At 34.6% G+C, this 16,344-nt stretch overlaps 1 protein-coding gene across 1 annotated transcript; it reads right to left on the bottom strand.

Annotated features, from left to right (window-relative positions):
• Positions 1 to 2,859: 2,859 nt before the first annotated feature.
• Positions 2,860 to 14,350, bottom strand: LOC131034432 (DEAD-box ATP-dependent RNA helicase 37). Its single transcript, XM_057965926.2, has 7 exons — positions 14,253 to 14,350; positions 12,596 to 14,111; positions 12,370 to 12,453; positions 6,916 to 7,158; positions 6,062 to 6,229; positions 5,732 to 5,845; positions 2,860 to 3,963 (listed from the first exon to the last, which is right to left on the bottom strand). The coding sequence occupies exons 2-7, from the start codon at positions 13,424 to 13,426 to the stop codon at positions 3,442 to 3,444; spliced, it is 1,962 nt and encodes a 653-aa protein (XP_057821909.2). The 5' UTR covers positions 13,427 to 14,111; positions 14,253 to 14,350; the 3' UTR covers positions 2,860 to 3,441.
• Positions 14,351 to 16,344: the final 1,994 nt, after the last annotated feature.

Raw genomic sequence — 16,344 nt, 5'->3', positions numbered from 1 at the left:
ATAGAACATTATATAGGATATAGATATATTAGGGGTATGATTAGGAGGTAAGCCATTAAGAGTTAAAGCAAAGAAAAAATGAATTATATGTCGATAGATGGAGGTAGGAGTAACACTGTAGGATAGAATGATGGTAGCAGAAAGAGTAATATATGAGATGGCACAATGTTGGAAGAAAGTGTAGCCAAAGAGAGCAAGTAGATGCACCAAATAAGGTAAAATATATAATCTTCAAACCCTTATACTTTTAAGACCTCTAATCCTTCTGGTTTGTTTATATACATATCATGAATCATGTCCACTAGTTGGTAAGCTTATCTACATTAGCTATACTTGCAAGTTCATTAGCAAAATCTACTACTCCCCATTGGCATCATCATAATTGTCCACAATTGTTTTTAACATGAACATCAAAGAAATTAAAGTGTGTAGTCATAAAGGGGTTCACACAAGCACTCCTCAAAGGGAGCTTAAGATTGCAAGTAGTTTTTGAGATAATCAATGCAATATTGCTTATGAAAGGAAACCGAAGCAATATAAATCACTTTGAAATTTTAAAAATTGAAATATTAATGATATAATAGATAATAAAAAAATTAAACCCTATTGAAGTATCCAAGGTTAGGCAGGTTAGGTTAAAATTGAGATCATAGAATGAGGCCCAAACCCTAGAAGAGAAAACATAACAATGAAATGGCAATGAATAAGAGCACAAACTCTTGCAAAATTTGAAAGAAAAAAATTACAAATCAATTACAAATTACAAATCAAATACAAATTACAAATCACAAATCTAAAATCTTAGGTACAGATATAAACCCTAAAACAAAATTTTAGGGTGGTGTAAAATTATGGAAGTTTAGAAAAAGTAAAGAAAAATACTCCTTCCTAACGTTAATCTAGTATAATTAAATAAACAAGCAAATCAATCATAACTAAACTAGATTAATCACATAAATAGTTGACAATGATAAAGCATCTAAATTAAATTTTATAAAATTATGGGCAAATTGATTGGGTACTCAATTTGTGGAGCAAAAATGAAAATATAACCCTGAAGCAATGCAAATTTAATAATGTGACATTATTATGCTTTCTATTTGCAAGTTTTATGCATGTAGTAACTTTGTGCATTTGCAAATTTTATGCATGTTCTTAACTTTGTGCAGGCTGTACATGTCAGTTCCACGACCATGGGTAAGTCATTAAGTTCTATTTTAAAGCCGTGCAGGCTTCTATCTAATTTGCTAGAATCTCTACTCTTTGTTGAATGAAAAAGATTAGCAACATTAAAAAAATATATCGAAAAAGTTGCTGAATTGCAAGGGTCAAATTCTCATTCAACTACCTTGATTGAACCAGCTTCAATCATTACAATAATCGACAAACAAAAAACTGGCACCTAAGTGATCTAAATATTCGTTCTGATGCAATACAATAAGCCTCTTAGTATTCCAAAATTTGATGTTCTTATGAATGTCATCATATGCTGTAGGATTTTGAATCATGATTTATTGCTCAAATGAATGTCTTAAAATCCCATATCTAACCCCAATGACCATGAGAAGCGATCTAGAGTCATTTAAGTTTTAAAATTGATTTTAAATGTCATGTAGGATTGATCTCACTCCACAAAAATGACCCAAGGCATACAAAACATGGAATCGATGAATCAAATTAATGTGTGGAAGTAGGAGCCTATATATTAAGAATATATGAACATAAATGCAGATAAGAATAAAGATGGATGTATAAAACTGTATATAAATGAATACTGATTAATGTATTAAAATGAACAAAGATCGTAGAAGCTTAACTTTATCATTTTAAATATATTTGCAGTAAGACTTTCTATCTAAAGGCTTAAAAGCTAAAAAAGAATTGCCATGGATATACAAATTTTACAATTGCTCGTTCTCCTTTCACAATGCGGGAACATATATGTATTTTCATGCCCTGTATTGTTCGAGTAATTTCGGATAATCCCTTCAGAATTTAAGATGATTCCTGCAGTAAATATTGAGATTAAATGCTCTCTACCGTACAAATGATATATAATTTAACTGGAGAATAGCATTCCATTTCATCGAGTTGTCTGTTTTGATTTGAAATGATTATTTTCCCAATATACAGGTATAAATCTTTGGAACTGAGGCTTAAAATCATTCCGATTTACACACCAACAAAAATAATATATGCTGGAGTAGGAACTGTAGAGAATTCGAAAGTGCCCACGGCAATGAAGACCAGAAAGTTTATCGCAAACAAGTGCAGTATTTACACTTCATGAAAAAAGTGTGACCCAAACCGCACCTGGAACAAACCAGTCCAAGTTCAGATCCCAGGCTGAGTCGGGCCTGTGTGCCCCCAGGACAAACCTGGCAACGTAAAAAAGTATATAGTTTACAAACCTGGCAACGTAGAACAGATTTTTTACTAACAGCCATCTACACAACATTCCTCTTCCTGAGGCAAAATATATTCATTTTAGGGGATAGTGTATTCTGGTGATTTAGCAGCTAAAGATTTCTACTTTACTGCAACTGAAAGCTTTGAAATACTTTACATTAGTGTTTACTGTAGTTGACAAAGAGCTACTTGATACCATCAGAGAAAGGAGAAATGTTGAACAGGTGGCTGTGGTAAAAATTTGGACGACAAGATTATTCCTCACAGTAATTCAAGCTTCTCCCAGTTATGTTCTTTTTACAGGTGAGATTTCCATTTATCAGCATCCAGAGGTAGATAAATAGGTGAATAAATTGTACAGCCGAACCCCATGATACTGAACCCTGGAAAAAAATAGCAAGTGAACCGCCAAATATGAACCCCAAAGCGGAAACATAGAACATAAGAAAAAACACAAAATGAGATGGGAACTCTTCCAGATGCAAATACATTGCAAATTATGTTGATAGGCAAGCAGTGACTTTTTTCCTGCAAATGAGCATTACCCTTTACAAAAAGATTACAAGTCAATATAAAACATTCTGAGACAGACTAAAAAGGACCATTCTGCCTTTGCTGACACTAGCAACAATTAGAAGAGCAGCTGTTTAAAATTTCAGCTGTTGTGTAAAACTGAAACAAGAAGCCACTGTTTTAACAGACAAGCTTCCCCTCCAAGCCTGCCTAGGAACCACAATTTGTAAGGTGTTACTGCTAATCACCCCACTCCAGAAGCCAGGAGAGTATCCACGTTACATTTACTGACTATTCATTAATTGTTTATATTTGTTTACGTGTGTTACAAAACCCAGCGTAATCCACTTCACTCAACTTCTATATTGAGGGCAGATTTACTTAAGAAAAATAACATGCATGCTACGAAGGATCAATCCATGTGCAGTTTGAATGAAAAAAATGTTTCGCCATCTTCCTAGTGAGTTTAGCCCTGACCAGCATCATATAAAAAATTCATAAATCACCCCCAACATTATTCTAATCCCATGCACTGTCAATGACAGGGCCATCTTGACTATAACCACCCACAGCAGATCCACCATATCCTGCACCATATCCTCCACTATAGCTTGAAGTACCATAGGGATTTCCCCCATATCCACCTCCATAATTATCAGGACCTCCCCTGCCACCATCTCTTCGAAAATCACGTCCACCAAACCTGCCTCCGGCACGAGGCTTTCTGCCTCCACCATAAGTAGATCTTACAGCATATTTCAATAGCCACTGAGGCACCTCTTGGTTTGACTCTTGCATGAGATCCCCAAGAGACCTAGCTATGTTAATGTTATTGTCATTGAAAAAGGCTGTAGCCAATCCTGATTTTCCAGCACGCCCTGTACGCCCTATGCGATGCACATAATCATCAATATCATTTGGCAAATCAAAATTAATGACATGAGAAACATGTGGGATATCAAGTCCTCGAGCAGCAACATCTGTAGCTACAAGAATGGGAGTTCTCCCACTCTTGAAAGACCTTAAAGCTTGTTCACGCTCCTGCAACACAGATCCAAAAGCATGACCATGTGCATGTATGTTAGAAGGATGATAGGGAACAGGAAGTTATTCAAACTACTTATTTCTATATTTCATCTAAAATATTGTAAACCTCTTTCCAGAATGAAAATGTGCTGAAAAAAGTAATCAATCAATAAGAATTTTTAAATTCTGAATATTGTGATTTTGCATATAAAATGTATCAAAATGCGTCTTAGTTCAGGTGGCACTCCTATCACATCAATCAATTACCAAATCATAATTGAATCAAAAAAAATTGACAATGTCTAAAAGTTAATCATTTCATCAGAATATCATATGTTCTGTTTCAAACTAGCCATAGTATTACTATTCAACACAACTGATTCAGAAAGTTGCAAAATTTATTGCAAGGGACATTTTCTATCAATTGGGAATTACACCACCAAAAATATGGCTGACAATCAATGAATGAATAAAGAGAATTGGGATCCTCGTCTACGGGCCAGTACAAGACTAATTCATCTGGAGCCTTAAGATATAAGCTTTGGAAGATGGGAATGGGAGGATTAAGCCATGCTCCAAAATAATTTGGCAGTGTCTTAAAATTTAATCATTTCAGCAGAATATTGTTTCAAATTTAAGCCATGACAATAATTAGATATTTCAGTAAACCTTAAGCCTAGGTGTCCAAACAAAAGATTTGTTCAGACTTTGTGGATTCAGTCAGGTCTCAAGAAGACTGCAGTTGCAGAGGCGGGCCTCAACCTTGACAGTGATTAACAGATTCAAAGCTAATATGGCCACTCATTGTCAATAAGACAGGTGAAATTATACCCATGTAAGAAAGGAGATGATCTTCTCAATAGGACAAATGAAAATAATAAAATATACAATCATGTAAAGAAGGGGAAGAACTAAGTGTGCCGAAGTCATAAAAGAGGGCAACTAAGCTAACTCTTGAGAAACCACTTCATTTCGGATAAAATTTGAGTGCTTTATACTATAGGAAACTCCTTGTCAATGTGAGAAATGTGTCAATTTAAGAAGGCTTTCATAAATTTAGAGGTTTTCACCAATAAAAGATTCTTAGTGTGTCCTGAGAGTCTATAAGGCATTATAGCAGTATGCTCAATTATTATAACCACATCGTAGAGATAATTGCAAAGTCTTGTAATTAATCAGGTTTTCTTCTGCAAGCTACAGACAATTATTTAATTTATCTGGTCCATGAGTTATATTTAATGTTCTGCCTTTGTGAGGTGCCAAACATTTTTTAGACAAGTTAGTAGCAGGCCTTAAAATTGTAGCTGCAAGAAAAGACAAATATCAACCGAATGCTTTAATGATATGCAGAGGATGGGATCTGTTGGACAATGATAAAGAATGGAAAAATACATACTTAGACTATGACAAGGAAAAGCGGAGTACAACCTCAACTAGACAGGCCATTACGATATATAGGTCATACTAAGGCCAAAATTATCTGTTATCCATTTTCACAAATGAGAATGTCAACAAACAAGCTGCTGCTTTGGGTCTTGGAAGGGTTTTGTATTCTGTAAAAGCTGCAATAACAAATCAAAGAATCCATTGACCAAATAGAGATGAAAGTGATAGCTATGAAGCAAATTGGCCTAAAGGAGATGGGTATCATAGCCATGACTCCGACTGAAAAGATGGGCATCAGAGCTGCAACTCATACTGGGGAGAGATCTGGGGAAATTTACCAGGGGAGAAAGCTTCCTGTGAAAAATAATAGGACGTCACAATGCAATAAACACTTTACCTGCTGTGACCTGTCCCCGTGAATAGTTGTTGCAGGAAATCCATTGTTACACAACCAATATTCCAACGAATCGGCTCCCTTTTTTGTTTCCACAAAGACCAATGTTAGCGAATGCTGCAATAACCATTTATCATTATGCACAGTCAGTACTAATCATGACTACATGTTAAATCAAATGTTAAATGAGCACTTTGATACAAGCTACAGAAGCCAAATGTACTATGTCACGCATTATAAATCTCTGATCATTTTGATTTCTTCACTCGAGGGTTCCTATGATAAATATCACATCCCTGTCAAAGAATGTCTATTTCTTTTAATAACGGTTACCTTGCCATGAGTTCCATCAGCTTTTTGAGCATGAAGAAGATCCATCAAGTGGCTTCGCTTATCAGCCTCTTGAACAAACTCAACTCTCTGCATAATAAGATCTGTGCTTGAACCAACCCTTCCAACAGCCAGAAAAATATAATCTGAGAGAAAATCTGCAGCCAGCCTCTGTAAAATAACAATTCAAAGTCAAACCATATTACAATTCAAGAGGTTTAAATTCTTGGAAATGAAACACATACAGAAAACCCTAAAAAGCAAATCAAGTAGTTCCTGATCGTGTTAGATAAAAGGCATTCAAATCATTTTTAATCAATAATGATAGGAATAAATGAACTAAAAAGTCTTCCTAGATCAAAACTAATTTTAAAAACAGTATCAGACAGTTAAAAAAAGTACAAATGTAAGCTGCTAGTTTCAATCCACAAAATAGAAAATAAAATGCTATTGCAAGTTAAAAATCAATAGTCATCAATGAACCAGATATCACAAAATGCCAAAACTGGTCTTTGTAGACAGAACAAAACAGATAAGACATTCAGATCCTTAGGACAGAATGAAAAAAATCAGACTCAATTTCCCTTATAAAAATCTACCTGGACTTGGACAAGAGGCAATCTTAAATCAAACCATCTGTAAAAATTTATTTCCGTTAGCTAGGCAGTGGAGAAGGAAAAAAACAAACATGATTAATAAATGCAGTTGAAGTCTGAAGGACCAACCAAATTCCAAAAGGGACATAAAACATTTATCAAAACATAGTATTCAAGAATCTAAAAAAAACTTTTGGAAGCTAGCTAATCAAAGAGAGCAAAAGAACATAATTAAGAGACAGCAAGGCAACTGAAGAAAACCTGAATTTCCCTTGGAAATGTGGCACTGAAAAGCATGGTTTGTCTGTGACCTGCTGGGGGCATATCCATCTGTTGAACTATTTTACGGATCTGAGGCTCAAAACCCATATCAAGCATACGATCAGCCTCATCTAAAGCCAGGTAACTGACCATAGATAGTGATACTCTTGCCCTTTCAAGAAGATCCACTAGCCGCCCAGGAGTTGCAACAAGAATATCAACACCCCTCTCCAGTTCACGCAACTAAAAAAAAGATTCCACTCGATAAAAATCGACAGAAATACAGTATATACTTTGAAAGTTAAAAACAGTTCATCTTACATGGCATTAACAGGCAGCAATATGCCTCATTTTTCCCAACAGAGGGGTTATCTAACACATCGCATATTATGATATTAATAAAAAAAGGTACATATCAACATTTACATCATTGCAGTGTTTCATTTTGAGAAAACAGGAAAAGTCTGCATCAGAGAAAAAGAGAAATCAAAAATCACAGTTTATCCACCCAAATAATTAAGGCTAAAAAATAATGCTCTCAAAGGATAAGAAAAATAATTGCTAGAAACAGTGTGAATTGGCAGAAGATTAGTTTCATGGATCATAAATCAATGTGATTTGTTAGCATTCTAAGGCACTCTATACAGAAACATGTTGACCGGATACATCTTTGTAGATTGGATTTCAATAATTCAAAAACTCAAACCATGGATCACCAGGTCACCTTAATTTCATAAGTTATTTGCTGTCAAAGCCATCATTTAACTAACAATTGAGAGCAGAAATTTATTTGTTTGATATCAGTAGAAATTGCTTCAAAATAGAATTGCGTATTTCCCAGCTTACAGGTCATCTGCAAATTACTGTTTAGAAAGCATTTTACAAAGCATAAGCATTTCAATTCGTAAGTGAGCCTACTGGTGCTTATTGAAAGCATAACTGACTGTTAGAAAAGAGAATTTGTAGATACTAAGCATTACAAATTCATTTTGGCACTTAACAGACCAATCATAACTTGCTTGACACTTATAAATAACATGTTTTAATCTCTTTAGAAGGTAAACAAATATACAAGTGCTACTATTTCATCTACTTTTTATTTTTCTTTGTACACTAACTTTCTACATATCCCTCTGTTAGTTTAGGGTGATTTTGTTCTCCACTAATGCAAGTAATCTGCATATTTTGGAACAACGAGCAGATTTGCAAGGTGCTTCAACCCCCTTAAAATAATTTCCCATGAAAACAGGTACAAATTATCTTAGAAGAAGACTATTAATAAAATAAGAAAGTCCTAAGGGTTTATGCCTGGGGTGTAGCAGTAGTAATACACTGACCCAGTGTGAGTGACATCCAACGTTCAAACCACATGGATAACCCTTGCACCCAGATTGTGGAAAATATGGAGTAAGCATTTAACTAAAGCACAAGCCAGACAACAATGAAAACCAATAAACTGGTACGATCCAATGTATAACGCAGCATATTGTTTCCCTCCCTATTTAGAAAAGAGAGACAATTCTAAATTTATGCAATATAAAAATTGCAGGATTATAGTTCCTGGATAAAGTCCTTTCAAAAAGATAATTTGATAAGAAAAAATGTAGATAAGTATATTAAAGCTTGCTTTGTGATGTCATCATCTCTACCTAAATATCTTTCACGTAATGAATATTTCACTGTTTCCTCAGGATGCATCCTCAGGGTTTAAAAATCCATCCTGGACATTCCAGGACAGGGGCAAGAAAAGTTCATCCCCTACTCATCCACCTTTTTTCCAACAAAACTAAGACGTTGCCTTATTTTTTGCTTAAAGTGGAAATGTCCTGGCATATCAGGACCATCAGGACATCGCCTCCACTACTGCACCTTTTTAAGAGCAGAAGAAAAAACGTGGAAGGCTTCCCATGACCTTGTTGTGGCTATGATCAAACCTTTTCAGGTAAAGTAGAGAGGAGATGAAGAAATCTAGCTTAAGTCTTCCAGATTTAGCAAAGTTAAATGGGCAGCTCTCACCTGTTGGAATTCGTCCATGATTCCAGATCATTCACACAGGAACTGGGAGGACTTGTTCTTCAGACATATTTTGAGTTGAGCCAAAATGGATTCACAAACAAAATGATAAACATCAACTCTCTAGCTTCCATTGTGTTATATAAAAGGAAGAATATAGAGAGGGCATCACACAGATTAGAAACAAGGAAAAAAAATTACAGCAATTAATGAAAGTTGAGAACATGTTGAATAGAAAGCAAACTAGTGATCTCATCTTATCGGTTGTCAAAGGTTTATTCCAATGCTGGCTATGAGCATTATTCTAGATGGAGGTTAAGTCAACATCAAACTACTGAAGCATAGGATACAGAAAAAAAATATTGTACTGTTAATCTTTTTTTGGTTATAATTATATCAGACAGACAGACTCAAGACACCTACATGGTCGCTCCCTTGCAAATGTTGAAAGGTTTTCAAGAGTTATATACTTTCTAGGGCTCATGATTATATTTTGGTAGATATTTGTAAATGTTCACATTTTCAAATATTCCTTTTTTTGTTTGTTTAAGTTATTGAAAGGTATTTTCCATTTATCTGTATTTTAAAAATTCAAATATTAATTTTTATATATTGTAATCATTTCCATGTCCATTCCCAAAGTCTGGAAGCGTTTTGCCATCCCCTCAACCCCATCCCTTTGTCCCCATAACATGAGAAACACTACGAACATCTAAAATTATAACACACCGAAAAGGATTTCAATAGCAGTGAAGCGTTAAACAAAAACAACACTAACATTTTAAATTGGAAAATATGAAAACATTAGAAGCTAAGCAAGAACATAATGCCAAGTACTTAATCAACAAGCACTATAACGGTTACACTGTTAATTCATAATAATTAAAAAGCTAGTTGTAATTGTACTTTGATAGAATGGAAGGAGCTTCAATTTATTTACATAATTAAAGACCTTCAAGTAAAATATTAAATTTAGGTCTTTCAAGTCATCTATGAAATTCAGCCACAATAGTATCAAAGTGAAATCTCATGTGTGTCCCAAACCAGTGTTTCTTCTAGATTAGTCCAAAACAGTTCCCCAAAATCAGTGTTGCTTCAAGACAAGTCTAAAACAATTAATCCAAAATAATGTTGCTACAAGACTAGCCCAAGAAAAAACATTCTTAAAGTTTCATTTTAGTCTAACCTGTTAGTACAGTCAACTAGATACATATATCCTGTTGGGAAGCAACTTATAATGACAGTAGAAACACAAATCGAGAATATAAACTCCCAACTTCAAACTGACAATGACATAACAGGAAGTTGCATACACTAGATGGTCTATTAATTAATCTGCTATTCTTTAATCTTATATCATTGCCCACCACTATTCACATATAGATTAATGATAATAAAAACAATGTGCAATATTAATTGGAGATGAATTAAAATAGATTCTAAGCAAACCAAAGAAGATGGGCAAGTAAAATAATGCACAGAAAGAGAAGCATAAATATTGACAAAACTCAAAGAGAGGTGAGAACGAAAATCTACTGAGCATGTCTCCTAGAATGCAAGGCCAAAAGAACTTGTAATACATGACAGATTTGTTCTAGGGCTTATATAGTACAGCACCCAATGGAACAAGAACATTGGGTAGCATGCAAAACATGGGATTAATTAAACAAGACCACCAGGTAGAATCATAACCTTATTTATGACCCTGTCACTCAAGCAGTGACAAAGATTGAGTTGATGAGCTGTTGGATCTTGTGAGCCAAAAGTGTTTGTATTTATTTGTGTTAGTTTGTTACGTTAGAACATAGATAATAATCATAAACTATTGTTATATATTGTTTGTGTTATTTCATTGTACGTGTGGTTAGATTGTCTGATAGGTTAGCTGGTGAAAGGTTCCCACGTGGTTGCACAAGAAAAAGAAAGGCTTAAATAAGCCTATATATTTTGCACTGTAATTTATCCCAGCAAGTCTATTCAATAATATTACAGCCTTTGTTATATTTTCCATTCTCTGCATTCTGTGTGGTTTCAAATTTAACATGAGCAGGGGAAAAAGTGTTAATATTATTCTAGAATGTTTATTTTGAGCTATATTCAGAATTATTATCTACAACTAAAATTATTTGAATTTCACCTTACAAGCCTGACATAACTCATAAGAGAATTATGTTCAAATAAAAAGAATGGCATTTGCTTATCTAAAGAGAATAGGATCTTCTAGAGCTCGACCTTCAACATGAAATGTAAATTTAATTGAAAAGATTTAGTCAATTGTATTTGACTTCATCCTTGAAAAATTAGGCTGAATGAATCTTGTCTAGAAATAGAAAATAAATGAAATAAAATAAATCTCGACAAATAAACAATGAATGTTAATGGAGCTAATAATTACAGCCAACTATGCTAGCAGAAGAAAGGAGTCCCTATAGACGTACACTTAAGCACTAGCTCAAGTCTTGACTACAGATAACATATGAAAAAATGTACGCAATCCCAAAGTCCTAATACATTACAGCAGTACAAGGCCATGGCAGTAAGGGTAAAACACCCAAGAGATTTTGAAACCCTAAGTGACTATAGAATAAGGTTTGTCAATCTCTCAGCAACCAAGACACTGACATCACAGTTAACACTATCATCTGGAGATTGACCAGAACTAACAGGAGTCATCCTTCAACATGGCACAATGATCCCTGTTCTCCTAAGCTATCCCCAGGAAAGTCGCTAAACTGTTAATAGGGGCATGGCCATTTAAATGGGCATGCACGTGGTAAGGGGCTAGATCTAACACCAGACAATGTCTCATAGAAGTGCAGATTTAATATCAGACTACATTGGAGTGCAGGTGTAACGTTATCCCAATAGCCTTGAACTGTTGTGTCAATGCTCCAGATGATATTTCTGAACTTCCAGGCTTTCACTAACTGATATCTATGAGGAGATCATCATTATTTATGGATTTGTGCACGGGCACTTGACAAAACATATAATAGAGCAGAGAAATAGGGCTCTGTTACAATTTTTGCACCACAGTAACCATGAACTATTTGCACTGAATTGAAATTGTAATAGAACACAAGACTTGATGCCTCAGAGGTATTTTCCAACCAAAATAAAATGCATCGTACCCTTACTGTGGATGAAATAAACAACTTGATAACCACAAGTGGGCTGTTGATATAGTGGACATTTAGTGAATTTGAGTTTCTTGCCTGTGTTTCAAATGCATATGTTTCTGGGGTACTAAATTTGACAAAACTCAGTTAAGTTAGATACATAAAAGATAACTGGGGATCAAGGAGGGAATTGCTAGTAATCGAATAGATACATAAAAAGCATTCTTCAACGTTTACCGACAGAAAAAAAAAACTCATTTAACATTTTCAAACTAAATTTTCATAGTTGCTGTGTAATATTAACACGGAAAAGCTTACAAACCTGCTGGTTGATGGGTGCGCCTCCATAAGCAACCACTACTTTGACACCAGTTTGATATGCAAACTTTCTAGCCTCCTCGTGTATCTAGAAAACAATTACATCCATCCAAAGGGGTCTGAACTTCAAAAAATGTGTAGGAAATCACAACTGCAAAAATACATCGCCACAGGAACATCCACAGCAGATAATTAAATGATAAGCATCTCACAGCAAAAATCAATCTCACCTGACTTGACAATTCTCTTGTTGGAGAAAGAATAAGTGCTAATGGCATTGATGTCCGTGCTCCACGAGGTCGCTGGGGTGTCTGGCCCCTCATAATTCCTGCAATTATAGGGAAACAAAATGCAGCGGTTTTACCGGAACCTGTCTGGGCACAAGCCATAAGATCCCGTCCAGCAAGAGAAATAGGTATTGCATAACGCTGTACAGGAGTCGGCCTGACATACTTGCACCTTTTAATATTCTGGTTTAGTGCATCCCCCAAATCAATTTCTGCAAATGTATTTACAGGAGGGGGAACATTCTCCCCACTGGTGTCAACGGGGATATCCTCATAAGCATCAAAATTAATGCCACTATTTTCCTGTTCTTCTGGCTTCTCCTTTTCCAATTCATCTTCGTCATCAAAAGGATTCACTTCCCGCTCCTTGCCCCTACTGTCCCAACCACCAGATCTGTTACTGTTATTCCAACCACCACCACCACGGCCCCTGCCACCACCGACGCCACCACGATACCCACCATAGCTTTGCCCTCCTCCATAACCTGACCCCAATCTCCCACTCTCACGGGTACCCCAAGCGGAGCGCGATGGGGGATATGCAGAACCAGAACCAGAACCAGAACCAGAACCAGAACCAGGCCTAGATGCTGATCCAGATTCAACCGGAGCAGCAACAGTGGCTGCTTCACTTGAACCTTGTGCTGCTCGATTTCGCAGATGAGGAGGCACATAAGCCGCTTTAGCAGGTGCCCCGCGGGCAGATGAACCTCTACTATCAGCTACATTTTCCGCTTCTGAGTTTGGTACTGAGTCTCCCCAAGAAGTTGGCATAATTGAAAACCTCGGGCAACTTCAAAAATCCACCCACACAATTAGCTCTGCTTACCCTCCCAACTTCTGTATATTGACCCCGATTTCCCAAACACAAATTCCTTTCGGACGTACAAACTTTTTTCGACAAAAATCAACAAAAACTTTCAGAAGATTAAGATTAAAGCGCGAATAAAAGTCTTGCCCAAAGAAATGCTCTCTCCGCAGATTTAAAGCCGAATATAAATAAATATCAGTCCTATCTACAGTCTTCCGGAAACAAAGCCTGGAGATAATAAATTTCACAAGATCCTCGTCTACTGCAAAATTAACCCTAATAATAATAATACTACGACTAATAAGAACAATAACTCCTCTTGTATTTCGTATATTTTTCCCTAAATCTCCACGGGAAAACTCTCCCCCTAAAACGAGAAATCCGAAGATAAAGTCTCCGTTTTTTTTGCTTAAATTCGTTGAAACCCTACTCCTAAAAATTTTCAGCCGTGTTTCACATGAATCCACCGTCTCTAAATAACTACTCAAACAAACCCTTACAAAAAAATTTCAAATTGTTCGAAAGCCGACAAGACTTCAAAAAACAAGCATTTTCATTAACATTTTTTTTCAAAATCCTTTACAAAGGGCCTTTCTAAATATACCTCTTCCCGATTGCTTTCTTTCAGCTTCTTCCTTTCTCCAACTACTGTAAAAAGAAACAAAATTTTACCAGAGATGAAAAAAAACAAAAACAGTCTCGCTGTCAAAACAGAAGAGGGAGAAGATGAAAGACTGCAACAGGAGAACAAGAGGAGCATGTGGGGTTTCTCACGGGCTGACGTCATACCTTTCTAAACTCCCCTATTTATCGACTTGCTTAGCAAAATAGACGGTTGCTTTTCCCCCAGCCAAAAATATAAAATTTCAAGTGATTTTCTTTTTTCGCGGACGTGAAAAGATGCGAAATTCTGATTTAGTAGTTTATTTCTTTTGCGCGTGCGCTTCTATTTGTTGTATAGATCGGTACTGCCAGGTGTCCTCCATCTAAGTCCCGCCAATATTCCTGTCAGTTTGCGGAGAGTATGGCCCCCCTGCCTAACCGTCAGATGACAGGAAGCTGGGATTTTTAGCCAAACTTTTAGTGTGTGGGTAAATTTTTTTAAGGGGTATTATTTGACGGATTATTCGAGTGTAGATGTTCTAAATTACACGTAAATTAAAAAAATCTGGGAACTGATTCTCTGATTTTCTCAAAAAGCATAACATGTATTACAGAATATCATGCACCCACATTCATTTGTTAAGTCAAGGTTTACTACCTAGTCGTAAGGAATAAGTCACACTCAAATAAATATCTTACCTTTAATAGTTTGACTCAATTAAATAAATATAAAATATTTATCTAAAATATATTAAGGAGATTTTTCATGCATTTATTTTCAATCAATTTGTTATATAGATAATAAAAAAAATTGTTAATTTTAGGTAGATTTTTTTATTAAAAGATAGATATAAAGTAGGGGAGAGGGGTCACTAGTTATATAGGGTCCAATTGTTATAGGGCATTTGTGTTTATAATATTGGGTCGTCTCATATTTATGTTATGTTGTAAATAAATAGTTCATATGTAAATTAAAAAATAATCAAACGATGGACCAATACTATAAATGTTATATAAAAAAAGTATAAATACATTCATTAAAAAGTCATAAAAATATTTTTTTGTTTCAAATAGAATATCATAACTATCCATTATAAGTGTGTCATATATAAAATAAGATGTTCATATAACTAAGTATTGTTGTCATAGTGAAAACATTATTCCTCTGTGGGCAACTATTCAGATAGTAATAGAATATTTCATATTAATAATTTGTTTTATCACAAGTATAAAAAAGTGAGTATAATAAATACTTTGTAAATAAATTACCACAAGTATAAAAAAGTGAGCGTAATAAATACTTTGTAAATCAATAGTCCACATTTAAATCAAAAATAATCACATTGGTCAAGATGGACCAATACTTGAATACATGAGAACCTATGAATGTTATATAAAAAATACATAAATACATTCGTTAACAAGTCAAAAATAATAATTTATGAATGTCTTTTTGAGTCTTCTAATGGCTTTGATTTTTTAATGAATGTTTCTTTAGCCTCCTTGTAGATTTGAACTTATGGTTGAATTATATTTTCATTTAACTTCCTAATGATAGCCCTTATGCATTGTAATGTGTTTTGTCTCAATATATTATAAAATAAAAATTGTACAGCCCTTGTTCATTATAATTTGTTTTGTCTCAATATATTACACAAATAAAAATAAAAAATGTTTCAAATAAAATATCATAACTGTCTACTATAAGTGTCATTTATAAAATAAGAGGTTCATTTAAACAAGTATTGTTGTCATAGCGAAAAAAAATTATTATTATACAACTATGTATTGAGGTAGCAATGTATATGCATTGGAATATTTCATATTAATAATTTATCAATCACAAATATAAAAGTGAGCACAATAATACTTTGTATTTTTCCATGAAATGTGAAGGATTGTAAAAAAAAAAATAGTGCACAACTATTGGTCCATTTGTGTTGGATATATGTTCTATTTTGTATAATAATGTGTTGTTTTTATAACAATAAATAGCTTTTTGTGTTCAACTATTGGTCCATTTGTGTTGGATAGAAAAGTTGGAGATAATAAAGATTTATGGTTACTAATAGGTATTTGGTCCATTTAGGTTGCATATAAATTATATTTTAAATAAGAATGTGATATTCTACTAACAACATTTTTTTTGTTGTTCAACTACTAGGGATTTTTAGATTAAGTTTTTGTTGAATCTTTAAAAAGTCATTTTTAGGGCATTTCATACTAGACATGTTAATTTGACAATTTGAATGATGGGTCATGTCTCCAAACCTTAGTT

Source organism: Cryptomeria japonica, chromosome 1 (assembly GCF_030272615.1).
Source record: "Cryptomeria japonica chromosome 1, Sugi_1.0, whole genome shotgun sequence".
NCBI lineage: Eukaryota > Viridiplantae > Streptophyta > Pinopsida > Cupressales > Cupressaceae > Cryptomeria > Cryptomeria japonica.
This window is presented reverse-complemented; position numbering and strand designations above follow the sequence as displayed.